This window comes from Pseudorasbora parva, chromosome 21, assembly GCF_024679245.1.
Source record: "Pseudorasbora parva isolate DD20220531a chromosome 21, ASM2467924v1, whole genome shotgun sequence".
Classification (NCBI taxonomy): Eukaryota; Metazoa; Chordata; class Actinopteri; order Cypriniformes; family Gobionidae; genus Pseudorasbora; species Pseudorasbora parva.
The window spans coordinates 30,379,978-30,401,684 of record NC_090192.1 but is presented as its reverse complement, the minus strand read 5'-3'; the positions used below and the strand labels follow the sequence as shown (position 1 = coordinate 30,401,684).

Below are 21,707 nucleotides of genomic sequence, written 5' to 3'. Positions count from 1 at the left end.
TCATTAACACTAGGGCACAGTGAAGGAGAGGACTTTGGTGAATTAGCTGTATGAACTATAATACAGTGTGAAAATACGAAGAAACTTTTTTGTTGATTGTGCTGATACCATTTAAAACCCCCAAAACAATTACACCTTTCATTAAATCCACATCACAGATACTTACTAGAAAATTCTCTGTGCTGGAGTCATTGTGTTTTTGGAATCCGCAGGTTTTTTTTTCATAAACTGGATCTTTGAGTTATATGGCGATCCAAACAATGACATGAAAATCTGCCTTTCTTTCATAACTGTACCAGAATATATAACTAATGCAGCACTAACGCACACTTCATTTTTATGCATACAAGACATATTTCTTCAATTTAAGATTGAAAGGGATGACAAGACAGAGACAGATGTTGGAACATCGCAGGTATTGTAATCAATAATTTAGTGGAGCTGATAGAAACGATGTTTTAATGAGATCCAGAGCACTTCACATAACAGAGAAAACCAATGGAGAGAGTTTCCATTTAGTATTAATATGAAAATGCTATGTTCACTTTACATCAATGCAGAGCAATCAATGCTTGTCTGGGGAAAACACTCCCCTTGTTGTGTGTGTGCAGACGTTTCAATATGTGTGTGTTGCACCACTGCGCTGCGATGCTGTCAGAGCACGTTCCTATCTCCTATAATAACCTGCTTTTAATCTCAGGAGTATTTAACTTCGGTTTTATTAGTTGTCACTGCTGATAAGATGTCCGCATCGCCGGTCAAGTCACGTTTTTTCTTTCTTTCTTAAAACATGTATGCACAAATTAGGTCTTGTTTCTAGCGGGACTCTAATCAGTAAAACTCATTTTGTGCAAAGTGACATAAAAGAATCCCTCGAATTGAAAACGAAACTTGCATTTCTATTCGAGCACAATCCCAGCTGAGCGACCAGCTCATTAATTTGATCTTATCAAATGTGTTTAAGAGTAGAAACAGGCTAACTACAATACCGTTAGCAAAACAATTACCTATTGATACGCAGTATTGATACAACCGGCTATACAGATTCATCCTCATTGCAGCTGTCGTTTAGCTGGGGTTAATTTGCACTTACTGTTTCCAGACAAACCAGCAAGAACACGAGACTATTTGAAGCTAACATCTGCTTTAGTGCAGTGGACATCAACTGATCCGTATCCCACGGGGCTTCACTTCCATTTCCAACCCATTATGTCATCGGTTATTGACAAGCCAGCGCATACTCAGTTACGCTCGTGGCGAGAGTTTGCGAGCACACACACGGTGAATGTGTGTTTCAAATATCTGATCATTGTTAGCAAGGGTTGATGTCACTCAGCAGGAAGTCTTCATAGGGGAATGAGCTCCGACTATCTCTCCTGTGCAGCAAAGAAAAAGAAACGGCTTCAACCACTCCCTACATTTCTTTGACTCTCTTTTCTCCTCGCACTAGCCCACCCGTCCAATTATATCTCATTGTGGCTGAGCATTCATATTCCTCTCAATCCCCTCTCATTCATGGATTTCATTTTCCCACACCTTCCTTTTCCTCTCCTTAATGTTTCCATCCTTGTTATTCCATCTACCTCCTCTCTGGCTGTTTTCAAAGCTGGCTTTATTCCTCTCTAAAGCTCCAGACATGCGAGAGACCACCTGCAGCAGAGCGGGTGATGCTTTTGTGCTGACAATTCAACATGTGAAATACACACAAGCGCTCCCCGTCCTTTTCCTCCCACCCCGAACAGTACGTGCATGTGTGTATTTTGGAGTTACACTTGCGAAATGACTTCGACCGCTGCTAGAAATGACTAAAAACTCACTGGAGAATACGCTTCTAATATTCAGCTCCATGGCTCAGGAGAAAATCATACAATAGCGAGAATTGTTTAACTATCCTGAGCATGGGTAAAGATTTTCGGTCCTCCAGGGAGGGAGAGATGCTTGCACAAGCAGATTTACTGCTCCGTATTGACTCAAGACTTGAGAACCAGCCTCTGCCGCAATAAAAGGAGAGGGAGGGAATCTTATCCAGCCAAATTTAAATTAAATGTAGATAGAGGTCACGTTTGCTAAAATAAAAAAGAAGAAGCGAAGAATGTAATGGAGATTTTTTTTCTTCTTCATATCTGTGAGGACCTTTTTTAAACACTCACTTGACATCACTGTTCTTTTTTTTTTTTTTCAATGGCAGACTGTATAAAACGACAGTGGTTTGATGTTCAAATGAGGTTATAGAACAAGCTACTGAACTAGAAACACGTTCTGCCTCCGCAATTGTTTTGTTCTGCAACTCCACGCAGTGTTAGAAAACATGCTGTTTGCTAAAAATTAATAATAACCTGCACCACAACCTGCATGATGCTACAGCTGAAACTTTTGCAATTTAACAGAAAACAAAAGCTGTCTGGATCCCTAGCTAATTCCTAATCCAATGACAACAGTAATGCAGCTAAACAGCATTTACCAGTGCTAGTGCATGCAGTCAGCGGGCGGACACACACACACACACACACACACACACACACACACACACACACACACACACACACACACACACACACACACACACACACACACACACACACACACACAAATTAACTTTACAGACGTGCTGTACAATATGTGGATTTAAGAACAAATAGTTTGAGCTAGAACAGTTGTGGGCATTTTAAAAATAAAATTGTATTACATCTACATCAAAGAATTAAGCGTTTTCACATGCTTAAAGTGTGTCTGATAAATGACATACACATTAAATTACATTTTCTCCCACGTTAGACATGTCTATAACTGTAAACGGAGTAAGTTTACTTTTTCTAAAACACACTTTCTTTTCACTCTATTGTTTTTGAAGCATATACAAGCAGTTTCTTTTCCACAGGTGAGAAATACGACACAAAAGAGCAGACAAAAAAAGTGAAGAAACAAATCTTGTTACAATTCACAATCTACAAGATGTGACGTGCCGTGGCTACCATTTCAGCAGGTGAATATATATCTATTTTTTTTTTTTTTAAAGAATAATGAATGGGATCCTGTAGAATCCCTGAGGGTGTGATAACTCTTTCTGAATCTGTCTGTATTATTTGGGAGTGAGTCATACGAAATTTGATAGAGGAGAACAGGTCTGATTCTTTCTTTCTTTTCTTTTTTTTGGTAACTCTCGCACCAACTGACTTTGTAAAAAATCTGAAACAAAATAATAATATTGAAACCGAAACAAACCCCTGCTAACTCGAATGCGACGAGCCCAATGTGACAGATATCTGAGAGACGTTTCTCACAGCTACTCAAATACGGGTGTACACAAAAACAAGCCCTGACATCTTGTCTATGACATCTGTTCAAAATCAGATGAGGAATTATGAGGACGCTCAAACGCGCAAGCATTTACAGGGTGAGTTCTTAAATGCGCCTTATTTGTATGCACGGACACACATGTACACACACAGCGAACGGCGTTGGGACGGCAGAGGCCCGGACAGCTGGTGTTGTGTGTGTGTTTGCCAGGACAGCGACTGTTAAGGTGATGAGTGAGGAGCGATTTGGTAGCAGCATGAGGCAGGTTATCTCTCAACAGCCTTATCATTCTTTATATCTGAGCAATAACACACCGTCTAGAGGAAAGCAGCAGCCTGCCATCGCACGCGCCGCCCGTAGTAAAGCACACACGCGGCCAAAAACAATCACCGCGGCCCCTCACGTGCCACCCGATTTCCAAGCACCTTCAGATAAGTCAGCCAACCCACATTTACTATAACGGACCAATTCAGTGACATCTGTCTACTTTCAGTCAGTCTTTCCATAATCGGTAGCATGCAAAAAAAATTAAAATGGACACAGACTCACACAACTTCTGAAACATAGAGCACTATTAAACAGTAAGAATGTCAATACGGTCAAACTTAATTACAGTCGTGAGTTTTTGAAAACCTTTCGACAAAACGCTGTGAATTCTCGAATGAAAAACTGTTTTAACAGAGGAAGTGACGTGTTTGACTCCAGATAAAAATATGTATATATGTATTACAAAAATACAAATATATTTATATTATAAAATATAATAATACAGCATTATTTACATGATGAAACCAAGAAAAAAAGATACTTTATGCATAAAAATTAAAAAAAAAACCTGCAAAAAAGTTATAGTATAAGGAATGAAAAACTGTATAAAAAACTGACACTGCAAAAACTCACAGCATGAATGAAAAGATGAGAAGAGAGAAGGGATGACCCCTGCCGAGGGCTTTGAGGGAGGAGGGATGTGAGGAGGAGGGGGTGAACACAATGCCAGCACGTGTCACCCGCAAGTAGCAGAAGAAGAAGAAGAAGAAGAAGAAGGAGGAAGAGCAAGCGCGAGACGGAGGGATGGGGATTGCCTTACCTCGGGTAGGTAGAGGAACGCGGGGGGACACTGGAGAGAGTGAGTTAGCATCCCTGAGCCGGAGAGCAGAAGACAGCCTGTGTTGGCCATTGAGCACAGCATGTGGTAGCGGGACGTTTTGCGCATTAAGCTGGGAGATCCTCTCTCTCTATCTCTCCCTCTCCCTCTCTCTCTCTGAAACCTTCACTCTGCCTCTACTCCTTCTTTTCCTTCTTTGTTTAGTGCAGAAGTCTTTTGGATTCTATCTGGCTCTTTGGCTGTTCTTTCTCTGGACTGCTTCTTTCTCTCAGCTGTTGTGGAGGTGGGCTGAACGCGGGCGCGCGAGTCGTCTGAACGGTCCTGGGCCCTCTGTCATCAAGGCTCGGCTGCGCACTTTCACTTACACTCTTACACACGCGCGCACACACATACGGAAGCCAATGTGAGCCCTCGGAGAGAGAAAAGGGGAGGTTCTGCTAGAGCGAGGGAGAGCAGGAGGAGGAGGAGGAAGGGAGCGATGCTGAGAGGGAGGAGGCAGGAGTTCCCGGGGGTATTCAAAGATCAAACAGACCCACTGTAGAAAATGAAGGGAACGTATAATGACATCACAACAGCTGATCTCGGCCATTAATTGCCGATTTCCGCAGCACCGCGCACGTCTTTTGCCTTGCGTAACGGAGAAGATGAAGACTCACAAAACATTTGATTTGCTTTAGATGATATTTTCTTTCATTATTCACTCTAATCATCAGACTTCCTGTCAGAATAGAAGAAAATGACACCTGAATATTCAGCTTTCATTTAAATGAAAAGCAAGTAACAATTCAAATGAAACAATTGCTCAATAATTTAAGGTGATCGAAGCTAATGGCCACCAAAGCCAGAGTCTTGTCCAAAGGCTGTGGAGAATGAGACAGCTCTGGGCTGGACTGGGATGTGTGCTGGGTTCATTTAGTGTCTTTGGGGGGTTGATCTATTTCCCTTTGGATGCAGACACACCAGATGTGCCCCCATTATGGGGAAGCAAACCCCCACCGACGAATCATGCTACAGCCGCCAAACACAACCACTCAACCCCATCCACAACGTCCTTTGGTGGACCTTTATCTCTTTTAATAGGGTCTTTTTTTAGTTCAGAGGAAAATATATAGTGTGTGGAATGAGGTACAACAGTGGAAAAACAAACATTTAACATAAAAACTCTGACCTTACATCGAATCCTGATTTACTGATCTCTCAGGTAAGAGTTGTAATTCGGGATTTGTACAGTAAGTCTGTTTTATGGTTTTCTTAGTAATTAAATAGTAAATTATGGAGTGCTATAAATTTCTGTTGCAAGTGAAACTTTTCATAGCCTATATAACTGATGATGATTGAACAGAGCATTGATTTATATATATATATATATATATATATATATATATATATATATATATATATATATATATATATATATATATATATATTATTTTATAATATATATTTTTTTAATTTTGTAGATATCGTCATAGTATAACTATAATAATAATACAATTAATAATAAATCAGTTAAACATATTTTTTATGTATTACTTTAATAATCTACTGCCAACTCCACTCCGAAAAAAGCATTACAGTTAGCAGATTTAAATTATGTCTGCCTAACACCTAAGGCACAATTTGCAAATATATATATTTGTTTCAATAAAGCAAGAGCTATTTAAGAGATATCACTTTTTTTTGGTCTTTTTTATTGAGAGTTATTTGCTGGTAAATCATTGTCCTCTGCAAATGATTTAGAAATAATACAATTTTACCAAGCGAGTAAAGTGTTGATTAAAAATGCCTGTCCGAAGCTTCCGAACTGATAAAAATGTGCTTGAACTGTCTCGTTATCCTGCTGTGTAAGCAAAATTCGAAACATATAATGAGGATCAAATTGAAAACATATCGTCATTTAATACTGATGTAAAGTCTTAGATATTAAGCCTTTCACTAATGACACTTACTAACACATAAATCGCTTGCAACATAAGCCTGCAGTGGACGTGGTCTTTGTAACCACAGAGAGCTCTAGTGTGGGTGAAAATGTGCATAGTATTTCTCCTTTATAGTTTAAATAAGATATTTTGCCAATTTAAGATGCAGACTAGGATCTTTGCAGCTTCTTTTCGTTTCTTTGTCTTAGCGTGCTGTCACTATACCCTTTTAACAGTGCTAATAGAAACTGATGAGACATTAGCTTTAATGAGCTGAGTGAGCTAAAGAATTAAAGATGAGTTCACTGGACAGTCATTTTCACCAAAGCTAACACTGACCATAATACCAGTGGACAGCCACAAACACTCATTAGCACTAAAGGTCTCTATGTCCATTTCAAATCTACACTCACAATGTCCAAGCACTAAAGGAGAGATTACAGTCTAATACAGTGAGAAACTGTCAGCTATAGATAAAAACACAAATGAAAACATCTCAACAGAAGCTAAACTGTTGGTCACCTTGTGAAATTATGATTCTTTACATGCTGCATGTCTAAAAAATATACATTACAATATTTGAAAACAAAGAATAGGCTACAACACTGAAATGATCTCCACACATGATGGATAAGCATCCTCAAAACAAAAAAAACAGGTAAACCCGGAATATGTCACAGCTTGGATTTTTCACATTGCCATTTCTACAAGCTCCATTTGCAGCTGTATGGACACTCAATCAGCGGGGACAACTCCCTGTTGGCACAGAAACATCAGTGCGGATGAGCGTAATGACATAAGATTTCAGACTGTATCGATCAAACCACACACCGTACTTCAAAGCCATTCAGGTGCTGTGAATACCCCAAAACACACCCATTCACCAGTTACAACAAATCACTTGCAATTACAGAAAGTAGATTGCGGATGCGAACCAGGATGGTTCATGCGTTCTGAATTTGCTTTACTCTTATTTATGAATCCATACATCCTATAGGAAAGAAAAATTAGATATTTTTAAAGGGATAGTCCACTCAAAAATGAAAATTCACATTCCAGACAACATTGAACCCACTGACATTCATGGTATAAACGAAAGAAGTTGCACTCAAATCATTCATGTTCACATTACTTCAAAAACTCATGTAACTACATAAACTTAAATTTACTGAGTTATTTCTACTAATAGTAAATATTGACAGCTTTACTTAAGTGTTTGTTTGGGCAACTTAACAGACTGGGCATTGGATCTGTAGCTAGTAAATTTAGGGATTAAAGTGTTATTTGATGTGTTTTTCAGTAAAGGGAAAGATGTTGTTAGTTTATGTTAGTGTTTAATGTTAAGTTATGTTGGACATTTAGAGGAGTTTCTGTAATTTTGTAGTTATTAATATGTAGAAGAGTGGTGCCTGTGTTTAGGCTGTGGGCACTCATAGACACATTTATTGGATGGAATTCCTGCCCTTAATTAAATTCAGTTTGTCCAATGGGTTATTTTTGCCCACATATAGCATACAAATATGCTTGTTGTTATTTAATATATTTCCACTTACACTTGTAGAGCAAATAGTTAATTTAATAAGGTAAATTATCCTAACATAATGAACTTTTATAAATGCAACATAACATTATATAGTAAACTGCACTTACGTAACAGGGATAAATTAAAATAGATCATCTTTTACCTGAATTTTTTTTTTTTTTCATATAACTAAATTATTATTCGTAAAAATTACTCAATATAGTTGCACGGAACCACTTGACCATGCTTTTTAAAGTAAATTTAATTTAGTACTTTTTTTGAGTGTACTTCGTGTTCCACGGAAGAAATTTTTATACAGGTTTAAAATCCAATGAAGGTAAGTTAAAGATGACAGAGTTTTCACTCCTTTTTCACAGCAAAAATGTTCAGCAATGTCTCAAAATGTGCTACGATACCAAAGTCTGCAACAAGTCAATATGATTTCAAATAATTCTCATCAAATTCCTCCAAGACCAAATTATCTGAGGTGTGCTATCATACACTCATAGCTCGTCTTTTACTGTACGTCAAGATTCTTATTTGCTTCTGTTTTTATTTCTCTTAAAAAGCTGGCATTCAAATCAAACATAACAGAGTCACCTGAGCTATAAAAAGAGCAACCCCTGAGTATTAAAACCTTCCCCCATGTGCTTTGGCGTATTTCCTCAGATAAAATCTTAATAATCAATTATTTAACATACATATATGTCGATCAATGGCGTATGTTGGCTGTACCCTTGCAATTTTCATGTTCTCCTGTGCAAATGAGGACAGAGGTGTTTTATCATGTCTGTCATGTCATTTACAATCTTTGTAAAGATGCCTCTACGAAGTTCCCCGTGAAGTCTGAGATTTTTCTGACTTTTATTTTTTCAACTCATCCTTATGAGAACTTAAATGCCCTGTGACATTGAGAACTTCAAAGCGGCACTGCTGTAACTTCAAAGATGGTTTGAACTCTTTTTTCAGCCTCCCCGTGATAGAGAATGTCTTGTTTACTGACACAATGCAGAAAGCCCAGCACGAAAGATGGGAATTGGGGGGGTGGGTGGGGAGGGCGGTTATCGGGGCAAGAAGTACTACGTGCAGCGTCGGGGGATTGGGGGGTGAGAGCGAGCAGAGGTGGGAGAGCATGTCTGATGCATTCAAAACACAAACGGTCATGAAAAGCTATCAAGTCCCAGTGAGCTCCGGACGCACGTAAAACAAGCGCATGCAAAAAGCTAGTGGTTGTCTATTGGAAAGTGACTTTCACATGCGTCGTCCCTGGCTGGTAGAGCCGCCGTTTGAAATGGGGAATCAAAGGGTCTGAATCCTGATAGGGGGCTGCCACATTAGACATTCTTCTACCCTCGTCCCTTAGGTGCTTATCCTCTGCAAAGTGGAACAACAGCAAAGAAGAAAGTCAAAACTGTCTCCTTAGTCGTAAGGTGATTGCACAGCTTACATTTATGCCGACATCTGACCAAACTAGGAATGAAGTACTGCTGTCTGGAATTAACACAGCTACAGCTTTAACAGAGGTGTGTCCACCTTCAAATGTGTAATCACCCTCAATCCTCCATAACCACCTCCTCTATATCAAATAAATAGATCTTAATAATAAATCTTAATAATCTGAATAATTTTTTCAACTATAAAGAACCTTTTTTTCAATGGAACGTTGTATTTTAAAGGTTCTTTATAGAGCACCTTTCTTGATATCCACCTTTATATGTCAGACTAAAGTTATAACATATTTGGGTGAATCCTCTATTAGGGGCACATGAAATCTTGAAAATTTAAACATCAACTCAATTATTCTGTATTCATACAAAATAAAATGTGATAGAAAAAAATATTTCTTAAAGGCAAATCAACACACAAAGAACAAATAGTCAATATTGTATTTATTCATATATAGTATATATTTGCATTTTCTGAAGACTCGATCTCGATCGACATATGATGAACAGACTTGATTTATTTTATTCATTCATTTACTCATATAAAAATTGATCAGCAAACATAAACAGACGCTCAACTTAACCGGCTTGATGCGCGAGAACAAACCTCATTGGTTCTTGAAGAAACTCAAACGTGCGTAACACAAGAATGAACCTCATTGGTTCTTGCGGAAACTCAAACCTGCGTAACACAAGAATGAACCTCATTGGTTCTTGAGGAAACTCAAACGTGTGTAACACACAAGAATGAACCTCACTGGTTCTTGAGGAAACTCAAACGTGCGTAACACACAAGAATGAACCTCATTGGTTCTTGAGGAAACTCAAACGTGCGTAACACACAAGAATGAACCTCATTGGTTCTTGAGGAAACTCAAACGTGCGTAACACACAAGAATGAACCTCATTGGTTGTCGCACGTCAAGCGAACATGCCTGAGCTTCCGTTTACCACAAGTGATGTGTGAGTTAATGAGTTTATGTGAATAAAAGCCTAAATTCAATCTATTCATCATATAAAGTGATTGTGTCTCTTCAGAAAATTTGGACTTAACCACACACACATTTATATGGATTAGTTTAGTTGGTAGTGGTAGTGGTAGTATGGGTTAGTTTTAAAGTGGTAGTTCAGATTTCATCAAAAAGATTTTCATTTGTGTTCGGAAGATGAATGAAAGTCTTACAGGTTTGGACCGACATGAGGGTGAGGAATTAATGATAGAATTTTCATTTTTTGGTAAACTATCCTTTTAAGCATTGCATTGTGTTTTAGGGATCAAATAAATGCCTGCAAACTTAATGGACGAGGTGCTGGCGATTTTTTGCAGGTCATTGTGTGTTTTTCTATGGATTATTTTCTCAGAGTAGAGGGGACAATATTATATTAATGCTACTAAAATCTTTAGTTAAAAACATAAAAAGTTGTCACTACTTTCAATCATTCTAAAGTTCCCCTAATCAAAGACTCACTCGATGACAGAAGTGAGTCACACTTTCCATTACTACTCGGAAACACAAAAGCCTGTTCATTCATGCCGGTGTTTCCAATCGAATTAGAGCTCAGTTTAAAACCACCAAAACATCATGAATCAGCCTCACAGTTCCACCATTTTTCCCTCTTTTACTCCATTGAGTTTCTATAGCAGCCAGTTCACATGGAGGTCATGAGCATTGCATAAGGCAATGGTTGTCCAACCACATTACCTGCAACAGTCCAAACAAAGCTGAAAATCTTGCAGGGTGACGCACCAATCTGCCGTTTCACTGCAACATGAGAAAGCACCGTGTTTTGAACTGAGGGAAGTTTCATCATATACAACAGACCATTATGTAGCTGTAGCTGTAGCTTATGACTACCTGAGGTCTGCTAGTCAAGACTGCTGGGTATTGTATCAGATCTTACAAAACAGCAGTGGGGGTCCACAATGAATAAACCTCTGGCATGATGATTGAGAGCATGTGCTTATGTGCTTATTTTTTCATTTCACTGCACGAAATTGAATTTGACTTCACACTGCGCCATATTGCATTAGCTCAAAGGGTAACTTGTGATTACCCAGAGTACAATGGGTTTATTAGTGCATAATTGAAAATATAATTGTAAGTAAATTAGCTCACTATTGTGCGAGTGTATTTGGAAGCGATTAGAGCAGAGAGGGGCTGTGTGATGAGTCGAAATGAAGGAGCTAATTATTGATTTGGGAATCCTGCGCACCATTTGGCACTTCCGATGTGATCCTGGGAAGCAGGAAAAATGGAAAAAGGAAAAAAAACTATTGTTTTGTTGATTTTTCTTTTGTTCATTGATTTAACAAGCAGCCAGAATCATAATCAAATTAGCTATAATACAGTGACACTTTACAATAAGTTAATACAACAGCTAACAATACTTTGATTGATTTTAATGCCTACACCATTCAAAAGGTGCAATGTCTCTTATATGCTAACCAAAGTTGCATTTGTTTGATCGTAAAAATATACCCCCCCCAAAAACCCTAAAAAGAGTAATATTTTAAAGTTTTACAATAATAATAAAACAGAGTAATACGTTTAAAAATGTAATTTATTCCTTTTGTGACCAAGCTGAATTTTCAGTAGCTATTACTCCAGACTTCAGTGTCAGTGGTGCTCAAGAAACATTTCTTATAGCTGAAAATGGTTTTACTGCGTAGTTTTGGTGTGAACCATCATACTTCTTTTTAAGGATTTAATGATGAATATAAATAGTTTGTAAAATTATAAATGTCTTTACTGTCATGTGATCCATTTAATGTGTCTTTGATGAATAAAAGTATACCTTTCTTTCAAAAAGACAAAAACAAAACAAAACACAAAAATCTGACCCCCAAACTTTTCACCATGTATATACAAATATATATTTTATATAAATGAAAATATTATGAATAAACATAAATTAACAATGAACAAATTTACAAATTAATATTATTCTAGATTAAGAAATGCCAATTTTATTACACAATGCAATAACAAATGAAAACAAATAAAATATTATTACAAAGTATTACCATATTTACTACTGGTAACCTTTATTACTCTGTGACTGACAGGTGTTCAAATTCTGCTAAAATTTGTGAGCCGTAAGATTGTGCAAATAGTATTGGAAATCATTTTTATTGTAATGCCACCTACTGTAGGAAAGGTTGAGCCTACATTTTTAATACCATAGAATGACCGTAGAATGAGCGAGAGCATGTAACTTGTCCCTCAGGCATTAATCTCAATGTAAAGGTGTGAAGTTTCCAGCACTACTAGAATAGGATTGGATGACAATAGAGCACCTGAGGGACAGGGCAGTATGGGAGAGCTAACCCTGGGTGAATTACTCTAATATCTCTACATAATATCGTTTCCCACAGTGCTCCCTGTCACCCCCTCACCTGAAATATTGGTGTGGCTTGCTAGTGGCGATGGGGCTGCAAAATCTAAGAGTAGCACCCAGAAACAGAGTCCATGGCACATGGCACTATTTCTCATCTCTCTCTCTCACCCCTCTTTTTCTCTCTCTCTTCCCCACCGCCTTACAGGCCCACGGGCCTCCCGACCCTTTTAATGTTGAGCAAATCTGTTCAAAGTTCATCCATCATTCGGGCAGTGCAGTGAGACAGCGCTCCATCGGCCTCCTCTGCTGCTCCATCATACTCTCCATCACACAGTCTTTTCTTTTCTCCTCGCCCTCCAAAAAAAAAAAAAAAACACTTCAGAGACTCTGCATGCCTTTGAGGTGAGGGGAGCGAGTGGCAAACAGCACAGCCTATGTGTGCGTTCAATATCTTAACACAGAGAGTCTAAAGTGACTACGCCACCCCGGGATTCGTTTTGAAGATGTACAGTAGTTTTCTGACGTCATGTGGAAATGCAATTCACCAAAGCAATCCGGCTTGTTCTGGTTTACTACTCTCTGACGCCGAGGTTCAATATAAGCCTGACAAAATTTAAGCTTATCTTCACCAAAATTTGCATTTCTGTGGAACAAATGTGTGATTTATTGAGACTGTGGCGCACCGAGGGAAACTCGCTCGGCAGAAACAACGATTTACCATATATGCAACCTGATTCAGAGTGGATGTTTCAATTGCAAGATCGTAGAGGGAAAACCTCCTGCTTTGGTTCAATTGTCAACACATCTCAGGATGATTACTAACTGCACCCAAGAGCATTACAGCATTTGCTTTAGTATCAATATATATATATATATATATATATATATATATATATATATATATATATATAAATAAAATGATACTGAAGCAAATGCTGTAATGCTCTACACACACACACTGTATACAATAACACTTTAATTTAGGGTCAAATTCTCACAATTAATTAGTTGCTTATTAGCATGCATATTACTATCATATTGGCTGTAAATTAGTTATTTAAATTAGTTAAATAAGTAATTTGTATATTAATTAGTATATATAAAGCACATATTAATGCCTTATTCTGCATGACCGTACTCTACATCTCAAAATCCTATCCTACCTAAACTTAACAACTACCTTACTTATACTACTTACCTATTAATAAGCAGCAATCAGGAGTTTATTGAGACAAAAGTCGTAGTTAAAGGTCCCGTTCTTCGCGATTCCATCTTTCAAACTTTAGTTAGTGTGAAATGTTGCTGTTAGAGCATAAATAATACCTGTAAAATTATAAAACTCAAAGTTCAATGCCAAGCGAGATATTTTATTTAACAGAAGTTCCCTTTCAAAGCCTACAGCGAACGGCCGGTTTGGACTACACCCCTGCACTTCCTTTAGGAATGACGTCACTAGAACCATTTGTTGACTAACCCTCCGCCCACAAGAACACGCAAAATATGGGGCGGGGTCTTGTTGCCCTCCCACGTGGAGAAGAGCGCGCATTCAGCGCTTGCATCTCCCCGTTATGGTAAGAGGCGGGACCTTTCCGGGCAAAGTGCGCTAAGCTGCTGTCCAATCACAACACGGGAAGCGCTGGCCCAATCAGAACTCGTTACGTGTTTCTGAAGGAGGGACTTCACAGAACAAGGAAATCATCAGGCCGTTTTTAGGACAGAGGAAACAGCGGTGTACAGATAAGTCAATTGTGTGAAACTGCCGCGAATGTTGTCTAGCAACTCTCAATACAGTTCTGAGCTGGAAAAACCAAACTCTGGTCGGGCCAATCACATCGTGTATAGAGTCGGCGGGCGGGGCTTAACATAATAACGGCAGAGTTGTACTTGCGTGCTACTAGTAAACACAGAAGCTGGCAAACGGTGGTCTTTCGAAACAGCTTCGACCGCGACTGGAAGACTTGGAGTTAAGCTTTTCTCTGAGAAAAGAACAATAGTCGATAGACTGATAGTCGAATCATCTATGTGCATGTAAATGGACTGGTGGGGGCATGACACTAGTCAGCAGGAGGGTAAAACTATTTTTATTTTCCTTTACACACTGCATACAGCAAAAACTATATATATATATATATATATATATATATATATATATATATATATATATATATATATATATATATATATATACTGCATGTATGTGTGTGTGTATGGTGTATAATTATGTATATATGAAAGAATAATGTGTTAAATTTATATATGAAAAATGTACACACAAACACACACACACACACACACACACACACACACACACACACACACACACACACAGACACAGACACAGACACAGACACAGACACACACAGACACACACACACACACACACACACACACACACACACACACACACACACACACACACACACACACACACACACACACACACACACACACACACAGTGTATATACATGCAAATATTTCTTAAATATATACATTAATGAGTGTTTATTAATAATAATTATAAACCAAAATACTTAGATTAATCACATAATAATCACGAATAATCGATTTGACAGCAAAACATTTTTTTCTAATAAGGGACTAGATAAGAACATTTGAGGTGTGAATGTGTGCAATTAATATTGCAGAACAAAACGTCCAAGTATCATCAAGTTATGTTTACCACAGACCTTATTTTACTGGTATAAATTGAAAGCCCCGTTATAAAAGAAAGAAAGCGGCGAATTAGTCTTCCAGGTTTTGACGTCATTGCTACACCACTCTATACATTAGTTCAGTTTATATCTATATTTTTAAAAGGAAAAATGGTTAAAGATTTAATAAAATACGCCCACTGGATTTTGACCAAGGAAAATATACAGACAGCTAAGGATGAAAATAAAAGGTTCATTTGGAAATCCCTATTACTATTTTTTCATGTAGACTCTTGGAGAATCTAAGAGCCCAGTCAATCTCAACAGATCATGAATGTTAAAGCTAATCTCTGAGGTTGTAAAAATTATGGAAACTGAGTGAAAAAAGGGAACTGAGAAGACAGAGGGTATCGGGAGGAAATGGAAAGAGAGAGAGAGAGAGAGAGAGAGAGAGAGAGAGAGAGAGAGAGAGAGAGAGAGAGAGAGAGAGAGAGAGAGAGAGAGAGAGAGAGAGAAAGAGAGAGAGAGATATGGAGATGGAGTGAGAAAGGAAGCGCGAGAGTGAGCACCCAGATGGAAACAACGCACCTTGGCCTGCCTGACACAGCCCTATTACCATAAACTTCATTTTTCTCCCTGAACACTCAGTAAATAAGAGCGGGAATAAGTGAACAAGCCCATCCGGCGTTTCGAGTAGAAAATGGGAAGAGAGCAGGAGGAGGAGGAGAGGAGGAACGGGGGAGCTGCTGAAGGACTCCGACACAGAGGAGATGCCTCGTACAATCGAGCAGCTCTATAATATCAATCAAGCATGACGCGTAAATTTTCTTTCTCATGCCCGTGTTGATTTATCCTCAGGCTCGCAGGTAATTCAGCTTCCCTCCAGAGACCACGCGTACTCGTTCCTTTCATATACTACTTTTAGCCCCCCAACTCAATTTACATATGAAAAAACCCCACTTAAAATAAGTGTTAGGTTTCAATCGCTTCATGGTGGTTTAAAATGCAAAATTGTCTAAGGAAACAAGAAAAAAACAAAACAGTTACTAAAATAAGCTTGTGTTGTATTCAAATTGCTAACTAGAGATGTTGCATCCAAAGAAAAAAAGATTCTTATAACTGGTTCTCCAAATAGACAACTAAAAAAAAGTACTTTATGACCTCAAAGGTATTACTGGCTAACGGTTGCATCAGCAACAGGCAAGTGGTAAATGTCAATCGTACTATCACGGTTAGTGCTCACTTTAAACTTCAGACTCGGGTAAGGCTACTGGGTCATGCTTCTTGAAAAAAGAAACAGCTCATTCAACAATAAAAATGAAGTTGCTCCAAAGCTATATTCCTTTTTTTTTTGTTGAACAAAGGCAAATACAATCAACTGAATATTGTAGAAATCTGGTAGCCTGACAAGCCAGACCCACATCAAGATGTTTGGTCTGGAAACTCACCATAGACAGGGCTCAGTCCGAGGGGCGGGATAAACGGTTGTCTTTCAAACTCCCTCTGCACGCGATAGGATAGCGCTACACCAACCGGAGCAACGACGGTGAAGGGGAGCTCGCTGACTGATTAAACATTCGGCTAAACTCCGAACACATCTTCCCTTTTTAAGAATGACTTCAGTGCCGCTCTTTGTTCTTTTCTCAGAGGAAAGCTTAACTCCAAGTCTTCCGGAGGCGTGGGCAGAGCTGATTCGAAAGACCGCCGCCGTTCGCCAGTTTCTGTGTTTACTAGAAGACTGTGTTACTAGAAGCACACAAACGCAACTCGGCCGTCGCCATTATGGCCCCGCCCGCCGACTCTATAGCCTACCTACACGATGTGATTGGGCCGTCCAGATTCTGAGGAATACAGCTCAGATAGGAATTGAGAGTTGCTAGACCACACTTGCGGGCAAATTAAATTTGCTGCCGCTAGGGTGCGTCTAGATTTCTAGGCTAGACATCTGGAGAATTCCAACTTCAAAAAAGAAAGAAAAAAAAAAAGATGCAAAAGTACCATAAAAGCATCATAAATGTTGTCCATACAACTCTTACACTATATTCAACTTACAAAGCCATATGATAAATGTCATGGTTAGTACTGGGCAGCAAACCCATCAAAAAATAAAATAAAAAATAAATACAATTTTTCCAAACCCAATTGCCATTAAAGAGCACTAGAGTGTATTGAGAGAGAGAGAGGGAGAGAGAGAGAGAGAGAGAGAGAGAGAGAGAGAGAGAGAGAGAGAGAGAGAGAGAGAGAGAGAGAGAGAGAGAGAGAGAGAGAGAGATGGAGTGAGAAAGGAAGCGCGATATTTTTTTTCCCTAATACAAATAAGAAATTTTGGAAAGAATGTTTAAACATGAAACTAAACCACCAGTAGGTGGCGACAGGTTTAAATGAGTGAGTCATTGAGTCGATTTGTTCAAACGGCTGAGTTATTCCATGAATGTGGCAGTCTTTTATGAATAGGTCATTGAATCTTTGATTCAACCGATTTATTCAAAACACTCATTGTTGCTGTAAGATGCATTATGGTTCTGATGTGGAAATATGATCTGATCTTGGAAATATTTTCGCTGCTGAAATAGAACAAAAGCAGTCAATATTGCATGTAACATGTAAGTGACTAATGTTAATTAATTGTTTATGGAACTGTCATATGAAATCAGTGTCACTGTGTCAGTGTCATTTTCAGTCGTGATGGTATTCAAGAAAGCAGAACTTTTGTGTCATGAGGTGTTTTTTAACTGCATATGTTATAAAATATGAACACTTTTTAATGTTAACTGCAGTTTCTCTATGTGAACAGCATTTCTTGTTACCCTCAGTTCATTATAGATTATATAGGCTATTATTATCCACTAATTATCCAGACAAGCCTTAATATCGAGCCCTGAAACTGATCAGAAAATTTAAGGAAAGTGTAATGGAACAATGTAGAAACGTAGTGAAGTAGAAAGTATAATATTTGTTGCAAAATGTAACGAAGTAAAAGTCAAAAGTATGCACTATTGATTCTACTTAAAGCTACACTGTGTGATTTTTCCCCCATCTAGCGGTGAGAAGCTATATGACCATCCAGTGAATATTAGTTTCTGTTCCTCTCAATTCTGATTTCGTTTTAACTCCTACGGTGGCCGATTTAGTCCAAGATTAACATGGCAATCCCCCTCTTCACATTCGACACGGTGCCATTTAGTGTTAAAACGCGAAAGGCAAAGCTTGAATTTACGGGTATGTCCCTCTTTGGCTAATGTACTTTCAAGATGGAGAGGCAACATGGCGACCGGCATTTGAACCCCTCACCCGTATGTATTTTCAATGGCATATTATAAACTTACGAGAATACTTTATTACTTGAAAGAAGTAAATATACATTAATGAGCACATATATTTTTGAAAGAACTAAGTGTTTTTAGCTAAGAATAAACTAAAAAAGTTACACAGTGTACCTTTAAGTAAAGTTCAGATAGGTGAAAATGTACTTAAAGGAGTACTTACATTTACATGTAATCATTTAGCAGATGCTTTTATTCAACGCGACTTACAAAAAGGGGAGAGCAATAGAAGCAACGAAAAAACAAACAAGGCCAACAACCTGCAAGAGCTGTAAGAAGTCTCAGTTAATCGAGCACAGTACACAAACGTTTTTTTTTTTTTTTTTTTTTTTGGAGAAAAAAAAAAACAGAAAATTTAATTGGATAGTTAAGTGCTAGTCTTTATTGGTCAGGTGCAATTGGAAAAGATGTGTCTTAAGATGTTTTTTAAAAAATGGCTACAGACTCGGCAGCACAAATTGATATCGGCAGGTCATTCCACCAGGTGGTAACGGTCCAGGAACTTCAGTGCTGGGAAGATGAATCTGTATTTAAACTGGGTCATTAATGTAGTAGAAATGTGAAATTATTTTTAAATTTAGTGCCTTCTAGACTAAAAAAAAGACAGAAGATTTATTTTTTTCTCATGGGGATGAAAGACAACAATTTCCAGAATGCTTCGCTGCCCTCTGAGGCCATTCCCAAAGCTACACTTACTAGATTACTGGATCATTTGCCCACTGTGTTCATTTTCATCATATCAGTTCAGTTAGAGAACACACACTACAATTAAAAACTGAACGTGTCTGTTCAGTATAATGAGTGAGTCGCCGTGTGAGTGTCACAGCACTAACGCTGCAGGAGTCAGATTACATTCATCGGGATGAATGAGCTGAGGTTAGCGCGACCGCACACGCGGCATTCATTTACAGCACGTGTTCACAGTCTGGCGCATTTTCAGTTCATGCCTTTGGAAGATTAACTTTCATAGGAATTCATTTGAGAAGTTGAAACACTTACTTTGCTCAGCATAGCTCCGTTTACATGAATGCCTGAGGCATACATGAATCCCCCATGCTAGGGTTGAAAATATGCAGAAATGGCTCCCTCTGCTGGCTGTAGTCTTTAGCCTCTGGCCAAAAATTCCTCCGATGACATAAATATCGTCAATTTGCGTCATCAGAGGAATTTTTCCAGGAATAAAATGCATAAATCTCTTGTCTCAGGGGGATATGAGGGGGGAAGCACAATCATTTGAATATACTCCAGGGTTTCTACTGATACAAAGCCATATGCTAATCGCTGAAGTAATCCTTTAAGTAAAGTAACAAAGTATTTGTACTTTGTTACATTCCACCACTGGTGTCTGTGAATATTAAAGCGAAAAAAAAGACTGCTATTGAAATTGGAAGTCTGTATGTTTTGCCGTGTATGTGTGAATGAGTGCCACAGTTTCGTCTACTACTACAGATACTGAACGTGATACTCTCGATGATTTCATCATCTGATGTCTCCCTCTGTATTGGCTTCAACAGAAACTGGGCGAGGTTACTGCTTGCATTTGTCCTATCATACACACAGGAAGGAAGTCAAAGGTCTTCATGACAATCTGTCAAAATAAAAGTTTGGTATAACTTGAAATAACAGAAATATATTACTATTGAATAGTAGATTGCACATTGATTGATAATAATAATAATAATAATAATAATAATAATAATAGTAATAATAATAATAATACAGTTTAATAAAACACACACAAACTGAAATTATTACAGAAATTGAAAAGTAAAACACATTTATTATTGCTATTATATATATATATATATATATATATATATATATATATATATATATATATATATATATATATATATATATATATATATATATATATATATATTTAAATTTAATTTTCATTTGATTACATTTTAATATATTTTTGTTTTCTTGAAATGTTTACTCCTGACAGTAAATTAAGCCTTAATAATAGATCCGGTGAAAAAAAAGTGATATAACATGAAACCACAAGAATAATAATAATATATATTTTTTAAAAGTACATATTTTTGGTCAAACCGCCAATCACTAGTGATGGTGCAGACAAGGGAAGAGGAGCAGCACATTTACAAAAATCTAAAACAAAGAAGGTCATTTAGAAGACAAGAATCAATGTAACAGCTTCACACATGTAAAGACAATATACGATAGGACAAAGGGAAGAGCCAAACTGATGCCTTACTGTAAATACATGGGTAAATGAGAAACCAAATAAGACACAGGTGAACATAATCAATTAAATGAGTAACCGCAGAAACAAAAGGAACCACAGGGACTGAAGGAAACACACAAACAGAACATAACCATTACAATATATATGTGTGAGGAAAAAAACTGTTAACCGCTGTTAATCAGTGAGTTAAACTTGATATTCGGATTGACAAATGAATGATTTAGAGAGGCTTTGTGAACTAGCTCAACAGATTAACTGAAAAGAGCCAACTTAAAAGAATGATTAATTCATGATTTGGACAACATTACTACTTCCATGAATTCTCAATAGAGAGTTAAAGAGGATGTCAACATTTTTGGAAAATTCATGATTTAAATATAGGAATTTTATTGTATGACTATATTTATATAAAAGGGATATATACTGTATATCTGCTATCAAATTATTACAGTCCATATATGGACTCGCTTGCATAGAAGTTAAATTACACCAGAACCTTGACACTGCAAACGCAGCACCCTGCGGAGAGTCACGGTAAACCCTCAGAAGAAGCGGTAGAGCACCGCTGCAGAGAAACAGGTGTGGAGGACGAGGCCTCTCTCACAGGAGTGCTAATACCCATTGGCACAGCCCGTGCAGAAGTGGGCTGCACAGCATGGCACTGCGCTCAGTCGCAGCGACGGTGAACAGCTGGTAATATGGGGTGGGCACACAGCGGGTGGATGTGGGGGGGTTAGGGAAGTTGCAGAAGCCGCATTCTGGCCTCCTGCTACATCCGAGCGGGTTCTGAAGTCATCTGGACCAGTGCAGCTGTGTCACCAGCCAACGGCACATTCGGTCTGACAACCAGTGCCCCTCCCTCACTCATTCTCTCGCACGGTCCAAAACCTCTC

General features: G+C 38.2%; 1 protein-coding gene across 5 annotated transcripts in view; it reads right to left on the bottom strand.

Annotated features, from left to right (window-relative positions):
- Positions 1-21,707, bottom strand: part of rbfox3a (RNA binding fox-1 homolog 3a) — a 526,601-nt gene that overhangs the window by 123,455 nt on the left and 381,439 nt on the right. Inside the window, exon 1 of one of the 5 annotated variants that reach the window (XM_067430368.1) lies at positions 4,385-4,758. The exons of the other annotated variants lie outside the window; for them this stretch is intronic. Coding sequence (XP_067286469.1) covers positions 4,385-4,510 — 126 coding nt within the window. The 5' untranslated portion in view covers positions 4,511-4,758. Of the gene's footprint in view, positions 1-4,384; positions 4,759-21,707 lie in introns of those variants that run through there. 5 annotated transcript variants of the gene reach the window in all.